This window comes from Dendrobates tinctorius, unplaced genomic scaffold, assembly GCF_039654945.1.
Source record: "Dendrobates tinctorius isolate UK_male_01 unplaced genomic scaffold, ASM3965494v1 ptg000069l, whole genome shotgun sequence".
Lineage (NCBI taxonomy): Eukaryota > Metazoa > Chordata > Amphibia > Anura > Dendrobatidae > Dendrobates > Dendrobates tinctorius.
In genome coordinates this window covers 25648633-25661883 of record NW_027361737.1, presented here as the reverse complement: position 1 = coordinate 25661883, position 13251 = coordinate 25648633, and the positions used below count along the sequence as shown (strand labels likewise).

The 13251-nt window shown below is 41.7% G+C and overlaps 1 protein-coding gene across 6 annotated transcripts in view; it reads right to left on the bottom strand.

Moving 5' to 3' along the window:
• Positions 1–13251, bottom strand: part of GIGYF2 (GRB10 interacting GYF protein 2) — a 270607-nt gene that overhangs the window by 1146 nt on the left and 256210 nt on the right. For 4 of the 6 annotated variants that reach the window (XM_073581238.1, XM_073581240.1, XM_073581242.1 and 1 more), the window contains 3 exons: positions 10148–10302; positions 1376–1545; positions 987–1113 (listed from right to left, as the gene is read on the bottom strand). In XM_073581238.1, the coding sequence (XP_073437339.1) occupies positions 987–1113; positions 1376–1545; positions 10148–10302 (452 nt within the window). The remainder of the gene's footprint in view (positions 1–986; positions 1114–1375; positions 1546–10147; positions 10303–13251) is intronic. The other 2 variants (XM_073581241.1, XM_073581243.1) reach the window with 1 other exon arrangement.

Sequence of the window (13251 nt, the reverse complement as noted above, 5' to 3'; positions counted from 1 at the left end):
CATGTGGAAATAGAAAGGATGACTAACTTTTCGGTTTGTCCCAGACACTAATCATGGTCCATGTCCTATGGGTCATAGCAGGTACATGGGCTGACAGAGTGATCAAGGTATGGGAGGGAAAGACTGAAATGTTGGCCATCCTTTATTTTCCATGCTAACTTATCAATACAACGTTAGTACATATTTAAGAGCATGTGCCGTGGGATTCTGAACTATAATTCCTGGTTTCACCACAAGTCTTGTGACCCAAACTCACAGCATAAAGAACATACAGTTTACAATGCTATTAGGTTGGGTCAAGAGACACGGTCGGGAAGAAACAGAATACCACTATGATATGGACGAGCATATGAAAAATCGTCCTATTATCCAGAAATCTTGGGGCGATTTTCATCTGTGCTGCCATTATTATCCGGTCAGTGGTTGTGTATTTTATTTATTCATCAACCGTTCACAATGCACATCATCAAACACAGCTTCTCGGTTAATAATGACAATGTATCTAACAATTTGATGCGAAATAGATGATCCATATGAGATCTGAGTTTAACTATTGCGCACCAATACATTTGAATGTCACAGCCTAAATATGGAAAAGAATAGTACATTGTTATTTTTTTCACATGGACAAAGAAAAAAAAAGGGAATTTGAACAGATTTAGAGGGTTTAAAGAAATAAAGGAAATGGAGAAACATACCAGTCATGACTGCTAAGGGCCTAGCACAAACAGCTTGTGCTATCCATCAGCAGTATAGAGGGGGCTGAGCACTGTGGCCCCTACATTATTTACCCCGACACAGTGGCCAGTTTTGTCCATGCATTGGTGCATAGTGTTGCAGACTTTGCCCCTTCATTCTGCTGACTGATGGGAATATCACGGGTTAAACCCCACTTGCTCCACATAAGGATAAGACAACCAAGGCTTGTGCAATGCAGAGGGTATACGGAGACATACTGTATGTTTAGAGTACAGTATATAGCCCACCTAGCAGACTAGGATCCGCCCGAACCATCTTCTGTTTCTTTTTCTTGCGTCCAGCGCTTTGTGCAGTTTCTAGTGTTGTCTGTTGTGAATGACACTGACTTGTATGATACAACGCCCATCCTGAATCCTGAAAAAAATACAGAACAGGAGGTGTTCTAGATCATGACCTTCATGTAACGCACTAACCGGGAATCTAATAAAGTGAGCCACGCGCACTAGCACAGCTACTATATTTGCAGTGGTGGAGGCCCAGATGTGTCCGCTCTAGTATTGTAATTTGGGTATAACAGGGTCATTTTTAAGTATCCTCCTTATAAAGACACTAAATAAGATAAGATCTCAATATGTGGCCTCACCACTGAACTCTTCACCGATCCTCAATTACTTACATGTGTTACCTGCGGAGGTTTTTGCTGAACAGTTTTTTGCTTATTTCGACGCTCCAAAAATTGCTTGGAGAAATCTTTAGCTTCAGGGGTGTCCCCAAGATATGCTCGAACATAATCATGGACTTCATAAGGAGATTCCACTTCACGCAGGAAGGACACAAAAGTGGGCACTGCACCAAGAAGATGATGTTTTATCACTATAAATGCAGCATGAAAGGGCTTCTCTGGGCGCTCAACAATTATCTACACACACTATCTGTGACTTCACATTACTAAGGCCTGACAGTGTGCAATGTGCACACTTAGGCTATGCTCACACTATCACGGTATGTGCACACGTAAGCGTCTTTTTTTCGCGTTTTTACCAATTAAAATGCTTTATAAAAGCATCCCATTCATTTTAATGAATTCCGCACTTTTTGTGCATATTGATGCGTTTTTTCCGGGAATAAAACGCATCGTGGAAAAAAATGCAGCATCCTCATTAATTTTGCAGAAAATTCCACATTTCTAGCTATTTTCTATGAGACTGGGGACGCTACGGAAAAAACGCATAAAAAAAGCAAAAAACGCGCGTTTTCCGGGAAGGAGTACGGCTTTCAGTCAGGAAATTTCCACATACGTGTACACATAGCCTCAGTATTTCGTCAGTATTAGGAATGAGCGAGTATACTCATTGCTCGGGTTTTCCTGAGCATGTTCGGTTGGTCTCAGAGTATTTTGGCGTGCTCGGAGATTTAGTTTGTGTCGCCACAGCTGTATGATTTGCGACTTGTGGACAGGCTGAATACATGTGGGAATTCCCTAACAAACAGGCAGTCCACACGTGTATTCAGGCTGTCTAGCAGCCGCAAACCCTGCAGCTGCGGCGACAGAAACTAAATCTCCGAGCATGCCCAAATGCTCGGAGTACACCCAAGCATGCTCGGGGAAACCCGAGTAACGAGCATACTCGCTCATCACTAGTCAGTATTTTACACCAGTATTTGTAAGTCAAAACCAGGACTGTAATAATCAGAGGAAAAGTATAATAGAAACACGTCACCACGTCTGTATTTATCGTCCACTCCTGATTTTATATTACAAATGCTGAGGTGAAATACTGACTAAAAACGGATTGTGGGGCCGTAGCCTTAGACCCAACTTAAGAAATAATGTGATTAAAACTTGACTTTTATTGTAATTAACATGTTCTAAAAGATAAATATTAAAATAATTCAGGTGGTATCGCTGTTTAGCATTCCTTTAGGACTTCTCTATGTGATATCACTCTTCTGAAGCTAACATGTCTCCTACCTAGATTATTGGCTGCAGTCCATTAGCTAGAACAGCTGATAAAAATTCACTCAAAGCCTCCCCAAAATGTTTCGCCATGACTAGCTTCATCAGGGGACTGAGGCTAGCTACTGGACTGCAGCCATTAATCTAGGTAGGAGATATATTAGCTTTAGGAGAGTAATATCCCATAGAGGAGTCCTAAAGAAATGCTAAACAGCAATACCACCCAAGTTATTTTAATCTTTATCTGTTAGAACATGGTAATAATTACAATAAAAGTCAAATTTTAATCACATTATTCCTTAACTTGGGTTCATTTACCCTCTGGGTAATCTGTTAATATGATTTCTCATCCGTAAAGGGTTTTGTCAGACACTCAGTTTTCTATTTCCAATGTGACTTCAGGTATGCAATTTTAATACTAGCCAACTAGATTCTTATCTGCTTCTCTCAACAGAACAGATAATTTGTCTAGAGTCTGGAAGTCTAGAGTTTCTCACAAACAAAATTAAAGATCTCGGAATAATAATCATTTCCACAATTGGAGGTGTTAAATAAAATGTTCCTGTGCCGAGATAATCTTATAAATCTGCCCTTGCTGTGTACTGTATAATGGCCGTGTCTGACCGTACAAGAACATGGTCTGATCACACCACAGCTCCTGGGCAGGGGAGGAAGCAAAAGAAAGGATACAGACAGGATAGCAAGGGATCACAGCTGATTCTCTCTTTAACCCCTTAACTCCCAGAGCATTTTTTTATTTTCGCTCCCCTTCTTTCCATAGCCATAACTTTTTTATTTTTTGGTCAATATGGCCATGGTTTATTTTTTGCAGGACGAGTTGTACTTTTGAACAATACCATTGGTTTTACCATGTAGTGTACTCAAAAATGGGAAAAAAAATCCAAGTGCGGTGAAATTGCAAAAAAAAAGTGCAATCTCACACTTGTATTTTGTTTGGCAATTTTGCTAGGCTCACTGAATGCTAAAACTGACCTGCTATTATGATTATCCAGGTCATTACGAGTTCATGGACACCAAACATGTCTAGGTTCTCTTTTATCTAAGTGGTGAAAAAAACCCCCAAATTTTGCTTAAAAAAAACAAAAAAAAAACATTGCGCCGTTTTCCCCCGAGACCCGTAGCATCTCCATTTTTCGTGATCCCGGGTCGGGTGAGGGCTTATTTTTTGTGGAGCTGACATTTTTAATACCACTTTTTTACAGATCTATTCTTTTGATCACCCGTTATTGCATTTTAATGCAATGTCGCGACGACCAAAAAAAACGTAATTCTGGCGTTTTGATTTTTTTTTCTTGCTATGCCGTTTAGCGATAGGGTTAATCCTTTTTTTTTGATAGGTCGGGCGATTCTGAACGCGGCAATACCAAATAAGTGTAGGTTTGATTTTTTTTTAATTGTTTTATTTTGATTGGGGTGAAAGGGGGGTGTTTTAAACTTATGGGTTTTTTTTTTCTAAATTTGTAAACACTTTTTTTTTTTTTAAATAGCCTCCACCCCCGGAGCCCACCTCAAAGCAGGGGATACTTACCGCTGACGTACTATTGCGTCAGCGGTAAGGGGTTAAGGTAAAACATTGATTAAATACAGGCAGTGAGTTGTTTTACTCACAGAAATAATCATTTGTGACCCCATGCTGTAATGTCCGTATATTATTTTCCTTCCCACCTACCCAGGAGATGTGGGGTGATCAGACCATGTTCCTGTACGGTCAGACACAGCCATTACACAGTACACAGCAGGGGCACATTTATAAGATTATCTCGGCACAGGAACATTTTTTTTAAACACATCCAATTGTGGAACTTATTTTTACTCCAAGATCTTTTACCATAATTAAAATATACTTTGTCCAAAAAAGCAATATCATAAACAAACTAAATATAGTATATAAAAAAAAAGACATTAGAATATCAAAAATCATAGAAAGCCGCCTGGTGTAAGGTTACGTCGGTGACATAAAACACACCCTCTCCTCAGACCATCCTTTCAGTTTTGTCTTTCCACTACCAAGGATGCAAGTAAAACGTCCCGAACGTTCAGCCTAGCCTTAGCCACAACACTGGGACTGGAACCAAGATCTGGGCATCATAATAAAGCCCACTATTCTTGGTGCAGTAATTGGGCTCTTAATGAAAAGTAGTACTTACAAGACATACGAGGGGAAGGCTGTGTCTTTTTCTACATTAGGATGAAAGTATGATCAGTGACACATCTGATCATCTCTTGCACCTAATAGGGCCATTTTTGGATCACTGAATGTTATTTGGCATTTATCAAGTTCTGGTGAACAAGTGAAGATGTTTGCAATGATACATAAGTGACGTGTATGAATACTGGATATTCACAATTTTTAGTGTAGCCTGAGCCCAGGTAGGTTTCCTGCATTTAACCATCAACCTGGGTAAGAAGACTTGTAACTCCAAACATCATTTTGCTCATTATTATTAATAGGTTTGACTTTGACACAGTGTATTCAGCATTAGAGGTGCTGTGCACTACTATTATACTGATGCCCTATCAACAGAATCAGCCATCAGTGTAAGATTGGTGGGGGGTCTGACAATTGACACCCCCACGATCAGCTGTTATGACCGCTAACGGTGGCCAACTGTACACGTTGCACGGTCCAGAGCAGCCCCAGCTTCATTCAATGCTCAGTGGCAGCTGTCGAGTGCAGCGCCCATGAAGCAGGGTGATGGAGCAGTGTTATTCCGCACTGTGTCATATGTACATCTGGCCTCCCCCAGAAGTGATAACGGCTGATCAGTGGGGTTACAATATGTTGGACCCCCAAGCAATCTAATGCATTCACACCTAAATTTCCACCTTTATATCAATTAAAAACTGGCTGTTTTTCTCCCATGTGTCATCCCTTTTACATCCTCTTTCCATTTTTTTTTTTTTTTTAAACGAAGGACTTGACTTGGACGGTCTGAATTTTTCTCTGCATTGACTCTTAGCAAAGGATCAAATAACTTATATACACCCATGAGTACGAAGAGAACTAAGTAATTTAATAACAAACCATTATTTCTTATATTTAGAGACTCTATAGCGACGGGGTCTGTTCCACAGGACTGGCGCATAGCAAATGTGGTACCAATCTTCAAAAAGGGCTCTATAAGTGAACCTGGAAATTATAGGCCAGTAAGTGTAACCTCTATTGTTGGTAAAATATTTGAAGGGTTCCTGAGGGATGTTATTCTGGATTATCTCAATGAGAATAACTGTTTAACGCCATATCAGCATGGGTTTATGAGGAATCGCTCCTGTCAAACCAATCTAATCAGCTTTTATGAATAGGTAAGCTATAGACTGGACCAAGGTGAGTCATTGGCCGTGGTATATCTTGACTTTTCCAAAGCGTTTGATACTGTGCCACACAAGAGATTGGTACACAAAATGAGAATGCTGGGTCTGGGGGGAAAATGTGTGTAAATGGGTAAGTAACTGGCTTAGTGATAGAAAGCAGAGGGTGGTTATAAATGGTATATTCTCTAACTGGGTCGCTGTGACCAGTGTGGTACCGCAGGGGTTGGTGTTGGGACCTATTCTCTTCAACATATTTATTAACGATCTGGTAGAAGGTTTACACAGTAAAATACCGATATTTGCAGATGATACAAAACATAAAGCAGTCAACACGAGAAGATAGTATTCTGCTACAGATGGATCTGGATAAGTTGGAAACTTGGGTGGAAAGGTGGCAGATGCAGTTTAACAATGATAAATGTAAGGTTATACACATGGGAAGAAGGAATCAATATCACCATTACACACTGAATGGGAAACCACTGGGTAAATCTGACATGGAGAAGGACTTGGGGATCCTAGATAATGATAAACTTATCTGGAGCAGCCAGAGCCAGGCAGCGGCTGCCAAGGCAAACAGGATCATGGGGTGCATTAAAAGAGGTCTGGATACACATGATGAGAGCATTATACTGCCTCTGTACAAATCCCTGGTTAGACCGCACATGGAGTACGGTGTACAGTTTTGGGCACCGGTGCTCAGGAAGGATATAATGGAACTAGAGCAAGTACAAAGGAGGGCAACAAAATTAATAAAGGGAATGGGGGAACTACAATATCCAGAGAGATTAGCAAAATTAGGATTATTTAGTCTAGAAAAAAAGACAACTGATGGGAGATCTAATAACCATGTATAAATATAAGGGGACAATACAAATATCTCTCCGAGGATCTGTTTATACCAAGGAAGGTGATGGTCACTAGGGGGCATTCTCTGCGTCTGGAAGAGAGAAGGTTTTTCTACCAACATAGAAGAGGATTCTTTACAGTTAGGGCAGTGAGAATCTGGAATTCCATGCCTGAGGAGGTAGTGAAGGCGAACTCAGTCGAGGGGTTCAAGAGAGGCCTCGATGTCTTCCTGGAGTGTAACAGTATTGTATCTTACAGTTATTAGGTTCTTTAGAAGGACGTAGATCTGGGGATTTATTATGGCGGAAAATAGGCTGAACTGGATGGCCAAATGTCTTTTTTCGGCCTTGCTAACCATGTTATGTTCCCAACATATTGGTACGTGATATGTCAGGAACCTGTATTTCAAGCAAGCTTAGAAGCTGAGCCCGCCCCATTCCCGAAAGATGACGGTGGTGTTATCCAGCCATGGCTCTACTAGCAGCAGGTTAAGTTACAATCTAACAGTGGCATTTACAGCCCATGGGTTCCATATGCCCATCGTCCATCCTCCCACAACGTGATCGTGTGATGCTGATAGGTTGAGGAAGACTCTGGTGCCTGTCATAAAGGTCTCCGATGAAGCCCAGCCTAGGAATACTAAGATTTTTACTATGTACTGTGCTTTTGCTATATATAGTAGAGGAGATGATCGTAGGTTCAGGACTCTTAACCCCTTAATGACCGCTGATACGCAGTTAAGGGTACTTATTCCTCAGCGCTGCTTTTTAACTGCGCTGGGAAATAAGCGTATAGCGCCCCCAGCTTCAGAAATTCTCCTGAGTGTATGATTCAGTTTTTTTTTTTTTTTACAGACCCCAGTGATTTGTGGAATAACGGCAAGCGCAAAAAGAACACAAAAAAAAAGAAGAAAAAAAAGTGTCAGATTTTCCATTTAATTTCTCTCACCTCTGATGCGAAACCTCCAATGTTTCTGGACCCTCCTGTAACCCCCAATGTCGTCCCCGGCATCTTCTTCCGGAACAAAATGGCGAGTGCACCCGGCATCAATAGAAAATTTTTCCTATTGGTTCATTTTGATCATTGTGATAGACCCTATCAGAGTGATCAAACTAATAAAAAAAAAACTGTAAATCAACCCCCCCTTAGTTAGGTAAAAAAAAAAAAAAAAAAAAATGTATTTAAATTTTTCCATTAGGGTTAGGGTTGGGGCTATTGTTAGGGGGCTGTGGCTCCAGCTGCGGTTAGGGGGCTGTGGCTCCAGCTGCGGTTAGGGGGCTGTGGCTCCAGCTGCGGTTAGGGGGCTGTGGCTCCAGCTGCGGTTAGGGGGCTGTGGCTCCAGCTGCGGTTAGGGGGCTGTGGCTCCAGCTGCGGTTAGGGGGCTGTGGCTCCAGCTGCGGTTAGGGGGCTGTGGCTCCAGCTGCGGTTAGGGGGCTGTGGCTCCAGCTGCGGTTAGGGGGCTGTGGCTCCAGCTGCGGTTAGGGGGCTGTGGTTCCAGCTGCGGTAAGGGGAGGGGGCTGTGGTTACAGCTGGGGTTAGAACTGTGGTGTTGTGGTTAAGGTTGGGGTTAGGGCTCTGTTAGGGTTGGAGTTAGAATTGGGGGGGGGGGGGGGGGTCTCCAAACACGACATGGCGCCAGCCATTTATTCCAGCCAATTTTGCGTTCAAAAAGTCAAAGGGTGCTCCCTCCCTTCTGAGCCCTGCCATGTGCACAAACAGTGGCTTTCCCCCACATACGGGATATCGACCTACTCAGGAGAAACTGCACAACAAATTATGTGGTCCATTTTCTCCTGATACCCTTGTGAAAATAAAACAGTTTGATTCCAAAGTAAATATTTTGTGAAAAAAGCAAAATGTTCATTTTTTCCTTCCACATTGCTTTAGTTCTCGTGAAGCACCCGAAGGGTTAATAAACTTCTTCAATGTGGTTTTGCGCACTTTGAAGGGGGCAGTTTTTAGAATGGTGTCACTTTTGGGTATTTTCTGTCATATTTACCCTCCAAACTCACTTCAAATGTGAGGTGGTCCCCAAAAAAATGGTTTTGTAAATTTTGTTGGAAAAATGAGAAATTACTGGTTAACTTTTAACCCTTACGTCTTAAAAAAAAATGATGTTTCCAAAATTGTGCTAATGTAAAGTAGACATGTGAGAAATGTTATTTAACTATTTTGTGCAATATGACTCTCTGATTTAAGGGCACAAAAATAAAAAATTTGAAAATTGCAAAATTTTCGCTTTTTCATAATCAAACGCAAGTCATAGCGAAATTTTTTTTACCACAAACGCGTACAATAGTACAATAGGTCACGAAAAAAAAATATCTCAGAATTTCGGGATCTGTTGAAGCGTTCCAGAGCTATAACCTCAAAGGGACAGTGGTCAGAATTGTAAAAATTAGCTTGGTCATTAAGCACCAAATTGGCTGTGTCACTAAGGGGTTTAATGAGACTATCAAACAAAAACATAAAAATAAACTTCTTTATGTTTTGTTTTTTTAAATTGAGTCACTATCGTTGTAATTGTAGTGGTCTGGAGACTTATATTACCAAGTCATTCTCACCACATAATGAAAGCTGTAAAAAATAAAAATAAAAAATTGCGGAATTGCATTTTTTTTTAAGCACAAGTTCACAGAACTCGTAATTCCCCCCCATGTTTTCCAGTATGTTGAATGGTAAAATGAATGGTGTCATTCAAACTTGGGGTCAAGTGAGCTGGTTGTCTTAAAAGCAAACAGCAAGGAGTTGAGAAAACCGCGTGTGTGAATATAGCTTTATATTCATGACCTATCCTTCAGGACAGGTTATCAATATAAACATAGGACAACCCCTTTAAAGTCCAAACGCAGAACAAAAATAAGCGACAGGGAGTTACAGTCAGCAATTTCAAGCTTGTGTAAAATATACAAGCTGCTACTATTTGTTTCAGGGTTTTTTGTGTTGAGTGAGAAGAACAGTTCGCTTCTGTTCAGAATGGAAGAAATTGTTTTGCACACTGGACTGTACAGCATAAAACAAAAAAAAAAACAGAAAAGAAAAGGACCTCGTATTAAGAACCTTCTGCTTTCGTTTGCGTAACTAATGCAGCTGGTCACTTTTTCCATTTCTTCATTTCCAAAATGGAACAAAAGAAATGTCCGAACAGAACCATAGACCATATATAAGTTCCAATATTTTTCATTATATTTACTATTGTGATTTAATCCACTGTTGCTTTGGCTCAAAAAAAGTTCTAAACATCTATGTAAAACTGCACATGTGGCTCCAACGGTACATGACCTCATTTTATAAGCCACCTTTCCTTACCATCCAGGCTATGGGCGGTGTTGAGGGCATGCAGTGTCTGCTCACACCACTGGGTGAAGCTGTCGGCACACTTCGTTGCTCCTTGAAAGAGTCTAACAAGCTTCTCTTCTTGCTCAACTTTCTTACTCTGCCGGCTATTCAATCCTGATGATTTGCTGGGGGGAAAAAAAAAGCAATTGTCCTGTAATTTGTACTATAACCTCATTATACATTTGCTTGTATTTGATTACCTGGATTTACAAATAATAAAAAAGGCAGCTATACAGTCTAACATGGATTATAAAACCTGCTCTCTTGGCAATAAAAGAAGCTACTTACAAAAAACAGGTTTTGCTGCGTTTTTCAGGATCTCAAAGTTCACCTTTGCCTCCACCACAGAAGGATAAATAATGTGAGGTGTTCGGTCACCAATGCAAGACATATGTGAAACCATAAAACCATTTTGGAAAAAAGGGCCATTTGTCCAAATTATTTAGTGGAAAACCGGGATTTTTGTGAAATCACCGTAAATCCTTTTCTCCGAGCCATTCACTGGGGGACACAGGACCATGGGTGTTTGCTGCTGCCACTAGAAGGCTGACACTAAGAAAATACAAAAAAAAGTTAGCTCCTCCTCTGCAGTATAGACCTACCACTTGCTCAAGCCCGAACCAATTCAGTGACAAAGCAGTAGGAGATCATAACCATCAAATACTGGTACAATATGTCAAACCAAAGAACAAACAGCCATCAGGCCAACAGTGTGGGTGGTGTGTCCCCCAATGAGTGGCTCAGAGAAAAGGATTTTACTGTGAGTACACAAAAATCCCTGTTTCTCCTTCGGCTCACTGGGGGACACAGGACCATGGGATGTCACAAACTAGTCCCTGGGTGGGAAAACCAACACAACAGATTAAACCTGACGTACCAACTGTCTAAAGACATGATACCGCTGCCTGCAGAATCTGTCTGCCCAGGCTCGCATCTGCTGAGGCCTGGGTATGGACATTGTAGTGTTTTGAGAATGTATGCAGGTTGGACCAGGTGGCAGCTTTGCAAATCTGTGCCGCCGACGCCTGGTGCTGAATGGCCCAAGAAGCACCCACCGACTGAGTGGAGTGTGCCTTGATCCCCACCGGGGTAGGTTTGCCTCTGACGCGGTAAGATTCCTGAATGGCCGAGTGAATCCACCTGGCTATTGTCGACTTTGAAGCGGCTGGATCCTTCCTGTGGCCCTCGGGGAGCACGAAAAGCAGGTTGGTGTTGTCGGCTCATCTGTTTATTCACCTTTTGTGTCCTAGGATCTCCCTCTTCTGGTGAAGGAAGGTAGTGAGGCTGATTTGGATGAAAGAAACCAAACACCTGATCAGGTGGATTGTGACTGGGTAACAGGAACTTCAGACTGGATATAAGGCAGCCGACGCCCTTCTGAGTGGCTGGTGATTTCTCTGCTGGATTCTTGGAGACCAGTCTGATTCCTACTTCCCAAAGATACGTTTTTGCTCTGCTATTGAACTTATTAGTTTTGGTTTTGTTTACCTTGTTTTTTTTAGTTCAGTCATCCCCGGCCGGGGGTGTGCTGGATTCTTATTCCTTGATCAGTGTTCTCTTTTGCTCTGCTTTCAGAATATTCTGAGTGCTGGTATAGGGTTTGAAGTCTAGTGACTTCAGGGTCCTTTTTGCTTATCAGTTGTGTTGGTAATATTTTTAGCAGGGTTTTCTCGGATTGCAGACAGCAGCTTTTGTGTCCTGTCCTTTTTAGTTAGCTTGGGCCCCATCGTTTGCTCAACCTGTCTCTCTGTATTAGTGTTTTCATCTTGTTTCACCATCATTATATGTTGGGGGCTGCCTATTGCTTTGGGGTCTGCTCTGGGGCAGTCAGTTTTTCTCTTTTCTCTCTTTAGGCTTATTTAGATCTCCGGCTGTGACGAGGAGTTTAGGATCACCGTAGGAACACTCCACGGCTACTGCTAGTTGTGTGATAGGATTAGGGGTCTGCAATCCGCTAGTTTCCAACCTCTCTGATTTTCTGGGCTGAGCTTGTGTTTTGTTTTTTCCTCCTCGGTGACTCAATCATAACAGAATCACCAGCCAAACCGCAGATTCTAGGGTACTCAAAAGCAGGAAGGAATTGTTTTTAAAAAAAAAAAAAAAAAGTCAGAATTTTTTTTTTTTGGTGTATATTTTTTCCTCTTTTTCTCTGAGGCCGTAGTAGGAATATTTTTTTTTTTTCTGATGGAGTTTAAGCAATTATCTGATCGTGTGGAGCAGCTTGCTGCTGAAGTGCGAGGAATTTCCGCCTATCTTGCTCATTCACACGCTGCTGAACCAAAAATCCCCACTCATGATGTGTTTTTTGGGGATCGGTCTAAGTTTTTGAATTTTAAGAATAATTGTAAATTATTTCTTGCCTTGAAGCCTAACTCATCGGGGAGCTCTGCTCGGCAGGTAAAAATTGTCATCTCCTTGCTGCGCGGCGATCCCCAGGATTGGGCGTTTTCTTTAGTACCAGATGATCCTAGTCTAACTAATGTGGACGCATTTTTTCAGGCCTTGGGGTTGTTGTATGATGAACCTAATACGATTGATCAAGCTGAAAAAAGACCCTGTTGGCATTGAGCCAGGGTCAAGATTCTGCAGAACTGTACTGTCAAAAATTCCGAAAGTGGGCGGTCCTCACCACTTGGAATGATGGTGCCTTGGCAGCTCTCTTTCGGAAGGGTTTGTCAGAAACCGTAAAAGATACTATGGTGGAATTTCCTGTTCCCTCTGGTCTTGATGATTCTATGTCATTAGCCATTCAGTTTGATCTGCGTTTACGTGAACGTAAAATTACACGGGAAATGCTGCCACCTGTTGAACAAATGTCTGAACCTATGCAATGTGATAGAGTTTAGTCTAGGGCACAACATCAGGAGTTTAAAAGGCGTAATAAGCTGTTTTTTCTGTGGAGATGCCTCTCATATTATTTCTGTCTGCCCTAAACGAGAGAAACGTTTTGCACACACATTTGCTGTAGGTGGTGTACACCCTAAGTTTCTTCTGGCAATTACTCTGATCTGCTCTCTGTCCACATTTTCTGCTAAAGCCTTTGTGGATTCAGGAGCGGCCTTGAACCTAATGGA